The 19,499-nt window shown below is 46.7% G+C and overlaps 1 protein-coding gene across 5 annotated transcripts in view; it reads left to right on the plus strand.

Annotated features, from left to right (window-relative positions):
• Nucleotides 1-19,499, plus strand: part of CAMKK1 (calcium/calmodulin dependent protein kinase kinase 1) — a 105,866-nt gene that overhangs the window by 80,146 nt on the left and 6,221 nt on the right. For all 5 annotated transcript variants that reach the window (XM_042791418.1, XM_032993681.2, XM_032993682.2 and 2 more), the window contains 6 exons: nt 4,499-4,698; nt 5,416-5,469; nt 7,110-7,183; nt 11,635-11,722; nt 14,364-14,492; nt 15,468-15,571. In XM_042791418.1, coding sequence (XP_042647352.1) covers nt 4,499-4,698; nt 5,416-5,469; nt 7,110-7,183; nt 11,635-11,722; nt 14,364-14,492; nt 15,468-15,571 — 649 coding nt within the window. The remainder of the gene's footprint in view (nt 1-4,498; nt 4,699-5,415; nt 5,470-7,109; nt 7,184-11,634; nt 11,723-14,363; nt 14,493-15,467; nt 15,572-19,499) is intronic.

Raw genomic sequence — 19,499 nt, forward strand, 5'->3', positions numbered from 1 at the left:
GGCTAGCTCAGCATCGATTTTAACCTTGGGAGGGATGCAGATGGGTATGTTTGCGTGGGAGTGAGTGGGTTTTTGGGCTGTTGATGTCCCCCTTAAGCGTGGCAGGTGGAGCCTGGGAGGGGAGCACCGGTGGGACGGCCCTTCCCAAGTCTGCGTGCATCCAGCAGCCGCGTCCCCACGGCTGGGCAGCGTGGGTCTGAGGGCAGGCTCAACAGGGCTGGTGTCTGCCTACTTTGTGACCGTTCCTGTAACGTTGCAAGCAAAAAAACCCAACGCCTTGCTGTAGCCAGCCTCTTTGAGCAGGATGCAGGGTAGCTGGAAGTTCCCCTGAAGGCATGGACTCAGTTTAGGGGTCCCGGTTCCCCATGAGGGGAACTAAGGGGAGCTCACAGGTTGGTTTAAAAGAAGAAGAATGTCTAAACTCTCATGGAGCAAGTTTAGGTGCAGCGATACAAGTAGTTATTTTGGTTATGTTTCTTTAGAGCACATTTGGGAGTTTTATTCTTATATTGAAAGTGCTTTTCCTGCTCTTCTGTGCCTGACGCAGGCCTGCTCCTGTTTGCTAGTGGCTGTGTCACAGCATGTGCTTAATCTTAAGGACAGGATGAGTGTTTTGTTTCTGGGACCTCTAGTCCTGGCTTCTGGTCACATTGAATAGCAAGCCTAGTGAAGGTGCCTTTCTTACTTGCTGCTCTTACATCTGCAGAGGGAAGAAGCTTGCTCCCAGATGCTTCAGGCTGGTGAAGTGAGAGGGTTAATTTGTGCTGGTGATTGTGTTTTAACTGACTGTGGCTGTCACAGGTTCCCCTTGGGTGGCTCGGTGGGTTATGTGCTCCTTGTGCCATTGTCCTCTCTGTACATTCATTAGCAGTCTGGAGGGTATCATTAGTGGTAGGCTTTTATTTCTGAGATGCTTAGCTCTCCCTCTGGAGTTCTGCGGGGATAACACCATCTTTTCCACTGCGTGTTGTCCTGGAAATGCAGATCATGCTGATTTAACAAGTACCTTTCCTGCAGGACTGCTCTGTCCCTGGGCTCCTTTCACAGTGTGTGCCAGTGATGCTTGTGTCACTGCAGGCACATCCGCCCGGCAGCCTTTGACCAGCCCTGCTGAATTAATTGTTCCCTGCCCTTCTCCCCGTGATGCATTACGTGCAAGGGATCTGGACTTGCAGCGGAAGTTGGTGGGTCGGAAAGTTTTTTCTGAGCTTAGTTGTGTTGATGTCCTGCAGATGAACAGTTCTGTTTCATTTCTGCAGCTCTCAAACAAGCCAGGTGATGATTTCTGGGGAATCTTTTACTCTTCTTTCTGCAGCTGTATCTTGTACTGAACTGTACCAGTTGCAAGGCACAGCACAGGAGAGAATAAGACTGTATGTTTTGAAGCCTGAAGCCTGTTTTGGATAGCTGTGCAGGGGGAGGATGCCCACAGCAGCTGGCAGACAGGAACCTTAAGAATTGTGTTTCTTCAGAGCAGAAAACAGGCTTTCAGGTTGCCTTCATCAGGTTAGCAGCTCCACACCAAATCACTTCTTGGCAGACATGAGCTCTTGCTCTTACAATTTTTATAGCTGTGATGGTGCCTTGTTCACTTACACCAGCTGGTGCTCAGTGAGCAATTCCTGTCCCCAGTCCTTCTCCCTTCATGGCTATTGCCTCTGCACAAGGCAGCTGGATAGGAGAGGGCGTTTGCAGGTGGCAGAAGTCTTTCAAGCCAGCTGGCACAAGACTTTCATTATTGTCACCCAAACAGTTTGGCAAAGCAGCATGATGTGTGGGTTGGACACTGCTCCCAGCACCACTGCTCCTGACCTGGCCAGCCGCTTCCCCTCTTTGCCCATCTCATTTCCATCCCAGTTTGTTATTTAAACTGTGTGCCAGGTTTGCAGAAGTGCCTGGCTGACACTGCACTGCAAAACCGTGGGACTTGTCAGGCTCACTTCTGAAAGTGTAGCCTGTGCTCCTCTGCCCCTCAGGCACTTGTGCTATTTTTTTTCTTTGAGCAGTTCGAGGTCAGAGACTGTCACTGTCCCTAACGCTCACATCAAGCACAGGGATATTCTGGTCTGGGAGGTGCAAATTTTCATTTAGTGTTTGATGGCTTTGATTTTTGCAAAGGATGTGTTTGTTATTTCTTTGTTCAACACTTGTGTTGCTCCTGTACCTAACAGCCAGCAGTGCTCAGACCTGTGGGGCACCAGGCTGAGATGGGCACTGAGCAAACACAGAGCATCTGGCAAATGGCCTGTGTTTTTCCTCTAGTTCTATTAGATTGAGCAAAGGCAGGGAATGTGTTTTACAAGATAAATAGTTATTTGATATGGGAATGGGTTTGTGGTTTTGTTGTTTTTGTTTGGTTGTTTCTGTTTTTTTTTTTTTTTTCCACTTTCCTGTACGAAAGAAATAATAAAAAGCCTAGAGTACCTGCTTGCCTAGTGTAACTCCCTCAGTTTTCAGACTTGGCTCCAGGGTTGTACTTGTATAGCCCACATATATCTGTGTCCTGTATTTTTTTTTAGAGGCATTGGGAATATTAGCCATGTGGTACTCTGCCTGATACCAGACACCTACATAAAAGGCAAATCATCATCTCCTGAAAAGTAATTTCACCCCTCACACCCCCCTCACTTTTTTTTTTGCCTTCCCCATATTACCGTAATGAAATGTCAGCTTGCCACCAGCTTTGCTGTGGAGCAGATGTCTCTTCGTAATTACTGTTGTTGCAGGGTTTTCAGTGTTTATCCTGACTGTCTAGCTGGGCTGTTACAGCATTAACTGCCTCACATCACAGCATGGCCATGCACTTGCTGTGCATCTGGAAGAGGATGTAAGCGCCAGTGCTTTCCAGCAAGCTTTTGGCTGTGAGGTCTCCAGATCAGCTCTTTAATGTGCTCAGGACAGCAGCCCTGTCAGTGCTTTAAACTTGCAGAAAAAGTATCTGCAAGTGTGACCTCCCCTCCCACACGCAGCCTGCTGGAAAGCTGGCTTGAAAAGAGCACAACAATTACATGAAGTTTGTTCTTTTAGTCCTGAAACAGAAGCTGGGATGCTCCCTAGGGCAGGCTGCTTTTGTGTCACTGTGTTGGTCAGGTTTGTAAAGCAGGAAAGGATTAGATCAGCATTTTCCCCCACCAGTTGTGTATTTACTAGGAGATACAAAGTGCTTATGGGGAGGTATAAAAACAAACACGCTCCCTTTGCAAGAAGGAAATATGAAAATGATGGTTGGGGCTGGGGGAGGAGGGAGACGGAGGGGTCCTCTTCCTCTGGGAAGGGGCAGTAAAGACTTACAGGATTTCTTCTGTTCATGAAAGTCTTTCGCGTTTTCTACAGTTCTGCTTTTGGGGTCATTTTATGTTCTGAAAGTATTTATATTTTTAAATTTGTTCTCCATGTTCCTGAGAAGTCAGCCACTTTCCTACAATTCTCTGTTGCTGCTTCACTCACTTGTCCAGAAATGGCTTTCTTGCAGCTGCAGTATTGCTTCCCAGATAGCTTGTAATGAGTGGGATTTTCGTGGTGGTGTTTTCAGTGCATCTCAGCCTTCAAGCTCTTTGCAAGGGTTTGTTTCGTTTTGGGTATAGAAGCAATTCAGGTGGTTCCCATAGCTGGCCTCACGGAGTTGGGGCAGAGCTGGAGCCTTTGCAGCCTCGCAGAGCAAAGGGCCCTGCGCAGGGACAGCCTTCGGGCTGCGTGGCAGAGCTTTGGCCGTGGCTCTGGGTGTGAGAGTGGTCGGAGTGGCTGGCAGCTGTTTGGGGTGGTGCAAAACAACTCGAGCCCATTTCTCTATTTGTGGGCTCCATTGCAAAACAAGGCCAGAGAGAGAGCGCCTTTTTGGGGGGGTGCTGGCACCAACTGGCTGGTGATTGCTCCATGGTCAGAGGTGTCTTTTGAGCTGGAAATGCCCACTGATTTCAGAGCTGTTGGCTGGCCTTGGTGCTTGGCTGCTAGTTGTCTTATTTTGCCTAAATACCTCGTTTGGGCCTGTTTCATTCTGCCTGAGGTTCTTCCCCCTTTGACTAGCTTTATGGCATTGCAGTTTCAAAATAAACAAATTAAAAATGAACCTCTTTATTTGGATCCCATACAACAAGCTTCCCAACACATCAGCTGCTCCGATGATGCCAAGCAAATCTGCAAGATTTGAGTGATTTCCTTCTCTAACAGCTCTGCTCGATCCTACTGGTTGGGCTGTTTCTGGGTTCATGTCTGATCTTTGCATAATTCCTGGTGGCAGATGTATTTTGGAGTGTTCTGTATACCTCAGTGTGGCGCCAAAAAGGAATGGCGATAGGAAATAGCACTTCAACTACATTATATTGCATATCCAGCAGCAGCCTGGAGTGGGATGCCTGAGCTTGCACCTTCAGTTTCATCTTCCTGGAAAGGTTTTCTCTGGGTGGGTTGGCTGCTGTAGCAGACCATGCTCCTATTTTTTTTTTTTTATGCTTGTGGGGGGTTTTTTGTTTGTTTTTTGGTTTTTTTTTTTTTTTTTTAGTGCACTACCAGAAGATCATTCACCGGGACATCAAGCCTTCCAACTTGCTCTTAGGAGATGATGGACATGTCAAAATTGCTGATTTTGGAGTCAGCAATCAATTTGAAGGGAACGACGCCCAACTTTCCAGCACGGCAGGGACACCAGCCTTCATGGCACCAGAGGCCATTTCAGACACAGGCAAAAGTTTCAGTGGAAAGGTAGGCCTTTCCTCACAGTCTTCTGGGACCTGCAGTCATGGCACATAGGGCAGCACCACACCTGCATCCTTTGTGTGCTGCCCACCCAAGGATTATGGTGTAAATTTGGGTTGTTATTTAGTAAAACTGAAGTTCTAGTTCTGTGTTCAGTCTAGGCAAAACTCACACTGGTTGATCTGTGCAGCAGGTAGACAGACTTTGCTGCAGAACTCTGCCCAGGTAGGAGGCATGTTAGAGCCCTTTCCCTGCCCAAAGAGAGAAAACTCCTGATTCCCTTCCAAAATAATGAAGAGGCACAGGAGGCTGCTGGACAGCAAGGTCATGCCTTGATCCCCTGAAAGTGTGGGACACTGCGAAGCTCTGTGATGCAGATGTGGGGATAGAGTCTAGTGTGGGGGTTTTTTTCTTGGAAGAAGACTTTTGAGGTTGAGCCCTGGAAGGTCTCATCTGCTGTGGGAAGGGGCAGCTTTGCTGGTTGCTGCACTCCACCACGAGGACAAACGTGGCAGCGTCTGGCCCAGCACAGTCCTCATTACCCAGGCATGCTACAGATGCCTTTAGGAGCCTGACTTAGAGAGGCTCTGCACAATAACACAGAAAATGTTAAATGCATACAAATAATGTTCTGTGAGTTGGTGGGGAAAATCCAGCTCATTTAGCTGGATTTAGCTCATCTATGTTGCGTTTGATTCACTGCCTGCACATGCTTTCTTTCAGGCACTTGATGTATGGGCCATGGGAATTACCCTGTACTGCTTTGTTTATGGGAAGGTAAGCTGGATTTCAGATGCTGGAGCCCTGCATGGGCGTGTCAGCCTGCCTGGCTTTTTGACTCATTCCTTTCCAAATAAAGGCAAATATTAGAAACAAAGACATACCTTTTGCAAGCTCCTGTTTTCCCAAATCACCCTGCAGATGAGAAGGGGCTGACATTGTGATCTGTGGAAAGGATGGTTTCTAGAATTGGCCACTGTACTCAGAGCAGTTGTTTGTGCTACAAATCTAGAGCAACATCAGTGGCACCAGCAATGGTTTGTTGAGGGGTTATCTATATTGCCTGTATATAGAAACAAGCTGGATAAAACATCGAGAGGGGCATAGGTTTGATCCCAAGACACCGCAGAACTTGTAACAATCCAAATTACAGAAAGCTCTGTCTGCCAGAGCAGAGCTGGTCCAGATGGAGACCACTTTAGCAGAGCCAGCCTTCTGCAAACTCCATGCCCTGTCATGGCTTTCTCCTCTCCAGTGGCCAGAATCCCCTTGTCCCACCCATGCTTTCCCAGGGCAAGCAGTACAGCAGGTACTGGTCTGTGTGTGCAGGTACCTTACCTGAACCCCCTGCCCAAGCATGGACCGCTGCAGATCCCACACACAGGCGTAAGGCATCCAGCTCAGAGGTAAGAAGTAGCTGGGGGAGATGGCAGAGGCAGAACTGTATCCATTGGTGGTGTGATACCGCTGAGCTAAGTCAGGATGGAAAATGTTCTCTGACCTCTGACCATAATGATGTTTCATTTGGGCCAAACCCTCGAGTGAAAAGGGTATAACCTTAGTTTTATATTCTGGTATAGCGTCATGGTGATATTACTTCCCTCTGTGGCAAGCACTGGAGGAAAGAAAGAGGGAATATAAAGCCAAGCACAAGGATACATTTGCCTGTTCCACATGACCATGAACAGTGAATACTGTACATTTTGTACCTATTTTATATTTCATAATTTAATCTGGCCAGCCAGTCTGAGACAGGGCCTGCCAGCAGCCCACAGTCCACTAAAACAAGTGTACCTGTTCCACATACCTATTCCTTCAGTTTTGATGCAAATGTTTATAGGACCTGTGGATATGCTGCTCCTGCATTCCCCGCAGTGTTCACCGCAGCTCAGTTAACTGCCTGCCAGTCCTGCCTGTCCTGCCAGGTAGCCAGAGCCAGAAGCTAGGTCTAAATGAATCCAGTGTAAAAAGTTGTGCTGCAGAAAAATATGCTTTAAATCCAGATACTTGAATTTAAAGTGGAAAGCCAAGCATTTTTAATAGTAATACCTAGCTCCAAAGAATGCTTATCACTGAGAGACTTCGAAGCAGTGATACAAGCCAGCTGCTGTCAGTATCTCCATTTTACAGGTAGAAGTGGAGCAGAGAAAATGAAAAGGTAGTTTATGGTCACCTAGTAGGCTGGATAAAGGCAGGTATCCCAATCCAGTTATATATTCCCTAGATCCCTCTGCTGTTCTGCGTTTATTTTTTAATAAGGAACAAATCAATTGTGTGTGTGGAGATTGTATTTATTTCTGTCTCTGCGTAAAATCAAGAGTGTGCAATCAGAGACTATAATTCTGTTACATGAATGACAAATGCTTAAGTGGTGCCAGGATCTCTGACAACTGGAAAATCTTTTGTTTGCTTTACAGTGCCCTTTTATAGATGAATATATTCTGGGTCTTCATAACAGGATCAAGAACAAGCCTGTGGAGTTCCCAGAAGAGTAAGTAAACTTTACTCAGCTACTGTAAAATAAAGTTCAGTTTTCAGTATTATTCACTGTGCAGCATAAATGCCCGTAGGTCACCACAGCGGGACAGACAAGGTGCTTTGTGTTCCCCTGGGTCCTTTACGTGGGTTCTGTGCAGGTGGTGGTGTCAAAGCATTACAGCTGCCTGTGCTGCTCCTCTGTCGGTGTCGTGCAGACAGGGACTAAAGGAAATGGTTCTGAAATCTTTGGAAGTGGAGGGGTTTCAGTATGTGTCTAGGGAGTTCTGCCCCAGCCATTTGATCCTGGAGATGCTGGAAGCATGGGTTGGTTGGGGTTTTGTGTTTGTCCCGTGTGGTAGGCACTGTAACAGGTCAGTGTATTAGTTTTCAAAAGCAATGTGGTTTATAGAGCTCGGTGTCAGTGTAAGTAAGCACATGCCTCTTGCGTGGGCTTACCTTGGAGCTACCAGGGAAGTGTCTGATGGAAGGAGGCATGTCCTGAGAGACAGCCACAGCTTGGTGCATCCCCACTCCTCTGCCTCCTCCAACACACCTCAGGAAAATATGGGTTTGTCTTGTGTGCTGGGGCTACTTAAGAAAAACGAAACAAATGAATTTACCTGTTTGATATTGAGAGGCTGCCCCCCACCCTGCTTTGGTCAGTGAAGGAGGCCCATGTTGGCCACCGTCAGAGCTGTGTGGTGTCTACTGGGCTGTGTTAGGTGGGGTGGCTGCAGAGTCACAGGGCACCCTCTAATCCCCAGAATCGCACTCAGCGGTGCAGGGGGACAGGCCAAGGCCACTCAAATGCGGTTTGAGCAGTGGGAAGCTGAGCAGTGAGTGTTTGTGGTCTTGTTGGGTGAGCCTGGCAGGAGATGATTACACTCAATGTGTGCTCAGCTGCTTCCACCAAGCCATCATGCCTTTCCCTTCATGTATTGGCTACTCCTTGGCATTTCCTCCATCTTCAAGCCTCTGGTGACTTTCTGTTGCTGATTAATTTGTTTATTCTGGCTGCTATCAGATGAAGTAGCCAAAGCTGGACTCTAATTTCCTTTCCAAATCAGCACAGTAACCAAGCAAAGAGGTTTTTGACCTTCTTGACTGAATTGCTCATTCTAGTAAAAATGTAGAGATAAAAAGAGTTGATTTAAAACAAGCATGAAGAAATTAAAACTCTAATGAAAGGCACATCTGGTATTGGAGAGGAAGGGAGGGATGTTGTCAGGCAGCCTGTGATATGTGTGTGTATCTACTGTCTATTACATGCATTTTTGTATGAGGTGCTCACTGAATTTTTAGACACCTACGGCAAAGGGCTGGGCCTCTGCCTTGGCAGTCCCAGGCTTCCTTCTGAGTTTGCAGAAAGCAATGGGCACTCAGGCTGTCCCATTTCAGCCATCTGCTTTAGATGGGATGACTCATGCCCCAGGCTCCATGGGCTGTGCTGACTGCCTCTCCATTGACTGAAGCACAGCCACTGCAGATAGCTCAGACGGAGCTGTCTCCACTCAGGCTGGTGGAGCCCCCACTGAGGACTGTGGAGCACACCACACCTCCCAAGGACCTGCGGCCACATGGTCAGGCCACTTGTTAGATGGCAAACACAGGCCCCAGTCGTGGGTATGGAGCCATTCTGGCAAGCCAGCCCTGTGCTGTTGGTGAGGTTTTACAGCTAACCAGGCCTCAGGCATTAAGAGCACGAAGGCTCGTCATGCCATGTTGCTGTGTTCCCACCGGTCACTCTGTGGCTGGGGCAGGACTTTGTCTTGACAGTGTTGCAGAAAAAAAAAAAAAAAAAATTAAAAAAAAAAAATTGTATTTCCTTGGCAGTCTTCTCTCTGCTTGCTTGGGTCCTGCCAAAATGCCCATCTTCTCTCAGCCATCATATATTTGGGTTAGCAGTCAGCTTACAAGTGACTGTTCCCATCTGTCTCTGCAGTAAGTTATTAACATTTAATGGGCTAACTGGGTTGTGCTAAGAACCTTTTCTTCATTCAGACATTTCCTTCAGCGATAATTCAGCTGTATGATTTATTTGGATTTCTCTGTGACCTGCTCTCCCAGTCTAAAAAAACTGCACCCCTAGTTAGGTTGTTGGGGGAGCAGAGAGTTACTGGGTGTTGATGGCTGTCTAAACTACATCTGTTTGTTAGATAAAGGCAGTAACAGACACACACATAAAGCTGGAATTGCCTGGACTGGATCCACCCTGACCTCCTACAGAATTAGCACCTCACTGCATTTAGGAATATTTTGGTTTCAATTTATTTCACCATGGCTACAAAAGTCACATTCCTGTTTGCAGACAGTCCATGGAAACTCATTGCCTGTTTCCTGACAACCTTTAGGACAGAGTTGGAGCTGACTACTGGCGTCATTGTCCCTTCCCTTCCCTTAGAGATGCTGGGATAAATATTTATTGCTCTGGAGTTCTCATTCATGTCAGTGAGTCCTTGGCATGACACGACGTAAATGGGGTTAGCTCACACCCTGATGATCTTGGCACGACTAAAAAGCAAGCTGGAGAAGTTTCCAGGCACGTATTAAGAGAGCCAGAAGCTCAGCATAGTCCCTCCTGGTGAAGAGCTGAAGTCCAGGACAATGTTCTCTGACCTGCAGGCACCCTGTAAAATGATCTGTGGTGCTGGCAGCCCTCCCAGATGGGTGCTGAGCTCTGTGATGCTTGGCATTTTCTGGAGAGCTGTTACAGGACTATGACTGTGAGAAATTCCAGATGGCACAGGCTTTTCAGATGAAAAATGCCATTGGGTACAGCATGCACCCTGGCAGAATGGAGAGAAGGAAAAACAGGGTGATGCAGTCTGTCACCTGGCCATAACCCACCTGACACTTTGCGATCGTCTTTACAGGGCTTTTCTTTGTGACATTAATCCTATGTTGTGTAGAAACTAATCTGGTGCCCAGAAATGTTAGGTGATTATATATAATCAATTTCTTGTATTTTAAATAAAGCCATTGCCAGTTTGGCACAGATCTGATGTTAAGTATTTTAAAAACACCATCCTACCCACATCTCAGTGTGGTCCTTCATTAAGAGCGTGCTTATTCTGACCTGCTAAATGCACTGTCACTCCCCACAGCTGCTCCTCTGTGCCTGGAGCTCACCTCAGGAGCAGCACAGTTCTTCCCATTCCCACCTCAGCTGACACCTGCAGTGCAGCCGAGGAAGTGGGAAGCCTCTGAGGACTCATCCTGCTATTCCAATTGTCTGGGCCATCTTGCCTGTGTGCTGCAGACCCTTGGCATAACGCTGAAAGTGTTTAGACTTTAAACTGAACCCACTTCCTGCCCCTTCCCACTGAAAGAGCAGTGTTTCTTTGTGGCTGGTTGTTAAAGATCCCATAACCAAAGTCCACGCAAAGTGTTCATAAATTATTAAACAGCAGCTCTATTTTCATCAGGCTATAATACTCCTTACTGTGATGTGGTCTTCATTTAGGTTGATGATAGTTTATTCCCTCCTCTGCTTGCGGGGGGTGCAGAGGAAGTGGGCACATCACCTGGGCCTCATCAGTGTTTTCAATCTGAAATCAGGCCCTGCTGGGGAGTGACCTTTTATGCTGCCAAATCCCCTCTCCATGCAGAAACACAGCTCCTCAAAAGTCATTTGTGATGCAGACTTTCAACTGCCTAACATGGTTCTGTCATATGCTGGCATTTTATTTCAGTAGCACTTTGATCATACAGATCAAGTGTGTTTTAAAGACATTGCCTGCATCATTAGCAACAGAAGTCATTGAAGCCTTTGGACTAGAGGGACAGACTGCAAGACCGAGGACTCTGAATAGGGAGGCTTCTGAGTACTGGCACTCTAGCATTTAGATCTTGGAAACAGTGTTAAAAGTTAGGAGTATTAATCTCATCTGTTCATTCCTTCCTTATGTTACCCCCCTACCTATACAGGTAGGAAATACCAGGTTACCAAACTGGCTGCCATCAGTTCTAGTGGAAGCAATTTAATTAACACAACCCGCAAGATTATCTGGGAGCCTGAGTGTCAGATGGGGATGTTTCTTCCAGCACGTGGTTGTTCATGATGCGGGTTTGGCAAATCAAGTTGTGCCCTTCTTGTATCATAGAGCCCAGCTCCAGTTCTGCTCTCAGTAACACTTTGTTGTCCCAGAATCTGTCCTCTGAAATTCCCCTGTAATGTGCAGTCTTTAAAATTGTCCTTAGAATCATTCACCTGCTCCCTTCTCCTGCATTTTGAGAGTGTGTAGCTGTGTTAGTGGGCAGAACAGAATAACCAGCCCTGTAGCAGTGACAGTGATGCCTGAGAGGGAACCAACCAACTTAGACCTTCATTTCTCAAGCCAGATTTGCAGAGAAAATACCTTCTGAGCAGAGCAGACTCTACCAAGTAACTGCAGTAAAGATTATGCATGTCTTGAGCACTTAAAATTTCCTTCTTAACTGTATACTGCTATTTTCTTTACTCAGAGGACAGATAAGTGAAGAGCTCAAGGAACTGATCCTACACATGCTCGATAAAAATCCCGAAACAAGGATAACAGTCCCTGAAATTAAGGTAAATTGGACATTGATATTATAGTCTTTTCTCTTAGCTGATTTTGTTGTTCCTTTGGTACCTTCTGATGAGGCAGAGCTGTTCCCCATGTTTGTTTTGGGAGCTTTCTCTGGCACGCCGCCTTGGAGAATGCTCATTTTGCAGCATGTAACAGCTCTGTCACTGCTGCTTGCTTGGGAATATTTACAAAAGCTTTCTTGTTTACTTATTTAAATTAAGATCACTCAAAAGCTGGCTGATCCTCAGTGAATTCCCAGGAGAATCGACATTGTCATGGGGCCTGCCAGCTGCAGAGCCTGTGCTGTCAGTGTTGGACCTGTGTTACAGGGGCTGGCAGGGGTGTTCCTCCTCTGGTGCTTGTGTGGTCAATGGCCTCAAGGCAGCACATTTGTTTCTATCAGCATTACTTGGGAGTTGCTTATTAATGGAGTGAATAGGCCTGGTAGAGCACGATGCTTCATAGGATTTGACTTAGTTCAGTTTTCACATGGGCCTTCTGTCCTCCTGTCACCCTTCACCAAGGCCTTAGACCTGCTGGAGGACCTCAAGATTTCCACAGAGATCCATCAGCATCCTCTACGGGGCACACTACTCTTCTTCGCTTTCTCAGGCCAACACCAGCACATTTGCCACCAGAGCTGACAGTAGGAAGGTTGAACTTCAAGAAAAAAAGTGACATTCCTTCAGTCTGTGCCCAGGAGGGTACAGCCAGTGATGGTGGGAATTCCTTTGAAGCTGTATTTAAGGGTTTCACTTGGCAGCTAATGCAGGTAGTTATGTGGAAACCTGTGCCCTGTAAGACCCCCTGGGGACAAGAGCAGAGCTGGGTTCTGGATCTTATCCCTGACCGTGCCCTGAAGGCGCTTGGTGTGCTTGAGGACTTCCATTCCATGCTGAAAGAGCATGTGTCTCTAGCATGAGGCTGGGCTCTGGGCTCAGCCCAGGGCCTTGAACATGGCTTTCCTTATGTTCACAACCAAGGAAACCATCCCATGAGAGGCAGTAGAAAAAGGGTGGCTTTCTTCTGCCGTTCCCCCAGATAAGATGATGGCCGAGCAGCTTCTTGACAGAGGTGGCTATGGAGTGACTGCCACCATCACTGAAGGCGCTGGCTGGAGGAATCCAACCTAGAGAGCACAGGAGAGCCCAATGTGTGCAGCTGATGCAATCCAGACAGGGAGATGGCACGTTCTTTCTGTATTTGTATTGACAGACAAATCCCAAGGAGCTGCTTTGCTCTGAAGCAGCATATAGCAGGCCACATGGCATTGGGGCTCCAGCCTTGGCTTCTTGCATAGTCAGATGTTTCTAAGTGGCTGCTCCAGGCCTCCTCCTTCTCTCAGGGTTCCTTCCCTTTTTATTTTCCCCTGTTTTCTCAATCTCTTTCTCTTTCATGTTCCTTACATGTAAAATAAAATCCTGACATGGTTGCAAATGCTGTTTTGCTGGCAAGCATTAGCTTCGTGCTGCTTCTCATATGTGATCATTTATCATTGTGATAAATCTCTGATGTCGACATTGAAGATAAACATGGCAAAAGCTGGAAGAACGCAGTAAAATTATATAAGGGAGTTAGGGTGGACAAATATCTTAACTGCTCTGCCCAACTGGGTTTGGAATTGCTGTTCACCATCAAAATAAATCAATAGTTTTGTAGAAGGAACATTGAATGTATAGCTAGGCAGAGTTTTATCCCTAGCTGAAAGGTTTGCAAACCCCAGGTAGACTGTAGAGTTGAGTGTGCTGGTTTCACTTAAGCCTGGATGTGGTCACGTGCCTTTGAAAAGAGTGTTCCTCTAAGGACAATGAATGATCTTTGGAAAAGGCAACTTAAGTGCTGTTAAGCAGCTCATCACTAAGCCCTTGGAGAACACTCTGGACACCTGCATCCCGCTCACTGCAATGGCAGTAGGCAGTGAGCATCTATCCTATTTAAAGTCCTCATCCTGGAAGGTGAGGCAGGCATTTCTAGCAGCGACACTGGAGGATGCTCTCCCTGATAAGCAAAAGCCCTGGATCTGGGTAGTGGAGACCCTCACCCCATCATGCTATCAACTCCCTTCCACAGCACCAGGGCAGCAACAGTGAGGGATGGTGGGAAACTGCCTTCCCTCTTCTCTGTGGGTGTGTAGAGGTTGACGTGATGCTGAGGTGGCAAGGTGTGTTACTTTGCTATTTACGTAGGCAGGAGGCCGTTGCAGTAGCATGAGGCCGCAGTACTCAGATCCAAGTACTCCATTTTAAGCACCCCGAACCCTTGTTTGTTCAGATGCATAAGTGATTTAGATTCTCCCAGGTAGCAAGCACATGTAACCCTAGATAAATTGTATGTGAGAGAAAAAGATGAAAACACTCTGGATAATTCAGATTTTTTCCAAAGCATTTCAAGCTTGATCCAGAGGGTGCAGGGTTCCTTCAAGGTGCCAGTCGGTGCCGGTGGGTGCGACAGCACTGGGCGTGAGGGGATGCAGCAGTTTCCAAGGGAGACGGTTGAAGCACATCACCAGAAGTGGAAAATGGAGCAGAACCCACAGCTTCCCCCCATCATCCGTCCTGTGCTCCCATCTCTCTCATCACTGACATCAGAGCACTCTGCTGTCGAAGGGAGAGCTACAGCCGTCGCGGTGTTCCTCCCCCGCAGGTGCACCCGTGGCTAACCAAGGGGGGCGAGGAGCCCCTGCCGCTGGAGGAGGAGCACTGTACTGTGGTGGAGGTGACGGAGGAGGAGGTGAAGAACTCGGTGAAGACGATTCCGAGTTTGCCAGCTGTGGTATGTATAAACCACAACCGCATCCTCTGTGTGGGTCAGGAACATGGTACTTCCTGAAGCTTTCAGCTGGTGAAGGAGGTTTGGAGAGGGAACCTGCGTGCTCCTGGCATGAAAAGCTTGGCCTTTCAACCCAGCGTGAGCTTTTTGTGTCCGAGTACTGCGGGGCCTGACCGTGTGAGCCGTCCTGTTTATGTCTGGCTGCTTTCATAAGAGCTGTAGTTACACACCCCCAAAGTCTCTGGCATCATCTAGAGGTTGCAAGATACCTCGTTTGAATCCTCAAAATGAAGGCTCCAAACCTGGAGGTGACCTGGCCAGGGAAGCAGGGAGAGGACATCTGCACAGATGCACTTACCCACCAGCCTTAGGAGACCACGAGTGGGTGTTGAGAGCGCTCTCAGCAGTTTGTGTATAGTCAGCTGGAGGTCTGCTGTGGGCAGTTACTACAATGCAGGTGCCTGTGGGGGGTTCTTCATGGGGAGAGAGGTGCTGAGCACAATGAGGACTTGTTTTCACAGCTCTTGTGGTGTGATGTTAACAGACACTTGCCCCAACAACCAGCTGGGGCAGTGAAAGCCATCCTTCCCCCTTGATATCAAGACCTTTGCCTTTGAACTCACAGGAGCCAGCAGCACTCTGCAGGCAGTAGTGCAGTGCCTGACTGGGACGATGGCCCGGGAGAGCTCTGGTGCTGCCTTCTCATGAGCTTGGATCACCACGAGTGGTGGGCAGTGGTCAGCAGCATCTGCTTCTCCTCTTGCCAGCAGTGGTGCGCATCAGGGGCCTGAGCTCGCTGCCTGCAGGAGTGGCCTTGTCGAATAGCTGTTCTGTGGGTTTCTCTAGTTCATGCTCTAGCTGTAAGGCTGTTAAATGTCCGTTGAATTATTAAAGAAGGAGTTGTTAGACTCCTTTGAACTAGCTTCAAGGAGTCAGTCGGTCCTGCTGTTCTCAGTGGTCTGTGTTTTTTCCTCAAAGATCCTAGTGAAGGCCATGCTAAGAAAACGCTCCTTTGGAAATCCATTCGAGGCTCAGACGAAGCGGGAGGAGAGGTCCATGTCTGCTCCAGGGAACTTGCTGATGTACGTATATACAGCCTTGCTTGCCTCTGCTGCACCTGCAGAGTAAAGGTGTGTGGGGAGGGTGAAGGAAGCAGGTTGCAAATGTTTTGTGTATCATTTAAGGACAAAACTACCTCATAAATCAAGCACTGAGGATAAAATATACCTCAAGTCCTCTATGATTAAAATACAATGCATTAAAGCAGCCTAAATAGATGCTGTTCTCACTGTAAGATGGGTTTGGCCTAAACACATGTAAGGTGCTAAACTTGGGTCTGGATTTTAACCTATTAGTTTATAATATGCTGTGATTGGTGAACTAAAGTAAGCTTGAGTCTATTCTAGGTACGTATTGGAGGGTCTAATTCTTCTCTCCTTTTCATGGACAACAGAAGAGGTACCAGATGAGCAGTTTGCACATTTTATAAACTCAAAATGAGGTGATATGGCTTGTCTGGGGCCCGAGTTCAGACAGAGACACCATGAACACACATGGACAGACAGTGGAGAACACTTTGACATTGCTTTTTTGCTTTTTCATTTGCAAAAACATACAGTATTTTTTCACACTGCCGGTTATGAAATAGTGGAACACATTGCTATGGGATATTTTGGAGGCTGGATATAAAAGGCTATACTGTGATTAAAAAGGGAATAGACAAATTAATGCCTATTAGATTCATCAACAAATTTTAAACACAGTGATCTAGATGTACAGGGGCGGCAGGAGGATTCCTCTGTCCTTGGTTCTTACTCTTTCTCCCCCATTTTTCTTACTGATCCCCTTTGGAGCCAGGATTTTGGGCCATCAGTACATCAAGTAACAGCTGGACCATTAGCCTGACCTGGGACAATTATTTTCATGTTCTTAACCCACAGGATTTGTGAGGTTGCAGTTTACAACAAAGCTGCGTTGTCCCAAAATGATCATTTTCCACCCAAAATCCCAGTACCATGCCTAGCAAGCTCCCACGAGGGTGTGCTAAGAGTCTCACTACACCTTTGACAATGCAAATAGAAGAGCGTGTCTCATGGATGTGTGGGGATTTAAGGGCTCTGCTCAATTAAGGATGGTAACGCTTTAGGGCCCAGCTGTGTATTGGAGACTTCAGTAAAGGCTTTGCCTTTGGGTCCAGGACCAGTTAGTATTAGGCCCCAGTTTAACATTTAAACACCCCGTACATGAGGTCTGCTATGGGGTCACAGCTCCTTTGCCAGCTTAGCACAAGGGATTTGTCCTCATTTGTTTCCCTTGGCTCATTGCCTTCCAAATTAGTTATTGCTAATTTGACACACATCCCTGCCTATATCTTCACTATCGTTCCTGGTCACTGCATTGCACTGATCAGAGATGGGGAAACTTTTACTAAATTTGAAGAAAAATGTATTGTATGCTTCCCACTGTCCAGGCCAGCAAATTCAGAGCAAGGCAGGATTTCTTCTTTTCAAACCCTGCCTAAATTGAGATTTAGAAGTGGTCTCTTGTACTACCCTGAGCCTGTTTCCAAAAGGGATGTGTTGCTTTCCACCTTCATTTGAGATGCTTGAAAGCCCATGCCACTAACCAGCTGGTGGGAAAGCTGCTTCTCCCTTGATGCTGTGGCTGGTTCCTGCCTTTATCTGCTCAGAATAAGTAAAGTTCCTTTGATTTAATGTAGCTGTGAAATTCCTGATTAGCCACATTGTCAATATCTAATTCCTTCTTACATCTTTTTAGTCCTTAAAGATGAGCTATAAGCCTTTACTTCTATTTGTCTCCTTTCTAAAGTTGCTAGTCAAAAGTCAAATTCTTCTCAGCTTCTACAAAATCAACATCTTTCCCTGTCTCTACTCATTTCAGCCCCATGTTGACATTCAGGCTCCTTGTACAGGACTAAAAGGTTTTTGAAACCCTTGTGTGTAATTTCCACTATGCTGCTGCTGTGTCTAGTGCCTTTGGTTTACACGTCAGGTCAGGGATGGAGCTGCACCTGTGCTGGGCTGGCTTCTGCCCAGCAGTCTAAGCGCTTAGAAATGTCCAAAAAGAATGTGAATGGTCTTTGGATGTGACAGTTCTCCACTGCACTAACCCCTGCACTTAGTTTCTCAGTCTCATGTCATCAGTGAAAATTTTTGGCAGTAACAATTGACTTTATCCTAAATTAATTCAGACACAGTGGGAGCTTTGAGAACTCATCTTGAAACCCTCCTGTTTAAAAGAAAGACATTGGCTAAATCTCTTCAACAAATATTGTCATATATTAAGCAGTACAGCAGGGATGCTTTTTTTGAGGATCATAGATTATTATTTCAGACATTGAAAAACGTTAAACTGGTTGAATCTAATGAAAATCACTCCAAATTTAGATTTGTTGAATCTAATGACATTGATTTTAAGTGAACCGAGTCTAAATGGGAATGTTTATTGTTCTCAGTGAGTTATCTCTTGATTACAGTGTTATTTTCACAGGGGCAAACATCCAGACACTAAGCCCATCCAGTTTTTAATTCATAGTGGGTTGTTCTCTAGTAAAACCACCCTTAATACACATATAAAATATAACAGCAGTGAAATGTTATGAATAGCACTGTGTTAGTTAAAATAAATTTTGAGTGAGTCTGGATGACTATCGATTTCAATGACGTAGCAGGAACAGATAATATCGTTGGAGCATAAAGAGTCTGCAGGGTTCCTGCACGTCAGGCACCGCTTCCACCCCTGTGCCTGGGCAGGGGACCCCGAAAGTGGGACTTGCCAGGAGGGCAGCGCCCGCAGCCCTCGCTGCTCTCTGCCCGCACTGCTGGGGGGTTGCCTGCAAGGAGCTGAGAGAAAAGTGAGACACGTTCCCAAGCTCTCCCCCACAGAGCTTCTCCTCCCCAGCAACAGTGTCTTTAGAGAGAGATAAATCACCTTTTCTAGTGTTGTATCTCCTTCTAGTTGTAGGTACAAAATAACTTGTGGTGTTTCTGTGTAAGAAAAAAAGAAAAGCAGTTAGAAAACTCCAGTTTCACAATCAATTTATTTAATTAGGCTGCATGTAAAATTGCCGGAGCCCCACTCAACTGCTGCTTCAAGCATCTTAACATCTGTGCCCATACTGAGAATATATTTTGCAGGAAATCCTCTGACAGCTGAGTCTGTTTTCTGGTATTTGATACCCAATTGATGGTTCTTAAAATGGATCTGTCCTTTAAACTCACTCCTTGGGATTTGGAGAGGAGGAAGGTAAATCATGTGGTTGAATCTTTTTTTTTTAATTTCTCCCCGACTTACCTATACACAGTGTGCTGGGCTCTGTTCTTGGAAATGCTTTGTGTAGAAGCTGCGTCTGCAGAAGTCTTTGTGATAACAGGAGGTCTTTTATGTTTTCCACAGCCTTTGTTCCTTCGGAGGACGCCATTAAGACACTGGTGATTTGAAATAGTTCTTAAATTAGTACTGAGAGGAGGGAGGGCTTTTTAGCGCTCCTTAGGCCTGGAAGAAGCAAATCCTCTTCTGGGTGTTATTTATTGCTTTGTTTAATAGCACTGAAAAGTCAAAAAGGCAGCTGTTAAAGTGGCAGGCACATCACCAGGGTAGAAGACAACTAAAATGAAGATGCCCCTGTTCAGCAGATCTTGTTTTGCAACGGTTGCTTTACCCACGAGAGCCCCTCCCCAGCCCTGGAAGCCGTGTGTGAGTGCTGCCAGCGGTCTCTTTACCCTGCGAGCTGCAGGGTGGCCAGGGCTGGGTGGCTCCGGGCCCTGCCGTTCGTGCGGGATCGCCGTGATTGAGCCCTGCAGATCTGGCAGAGGATGGCCAGGTTCAAGCCTGTTGTTAATGGTGGCTGCAGAAGCAACTGATCGTTTCTAATTTTTCCAGTTGCAGAGTATTTTTTTTAAATTCAGCTGTTCAGCATTCACAGCTAAGTTCTGAGTTTCTCTTAGCAGTGTTTGCTATATTTCTTCTGCCTGCTCCAGATTTCTCCTA

The sequence above is a fragment of the Tyto alba genome, unplaced genomic scaffold (assembly GCF_018691265.1).
Source record: "Tyto alba isolate M040663 unplaced genomic scaffold, T.alba_DEE_v4.0 Super-Scaffold_19, whole genome shotgun sequence".
Taxonomy (NCBI): domain Eukaryota; kingdom Metazoa; phylum Chordata; class Aves; order Strigiformes; family Tytonidae; genus Tyto; species Tyto alba.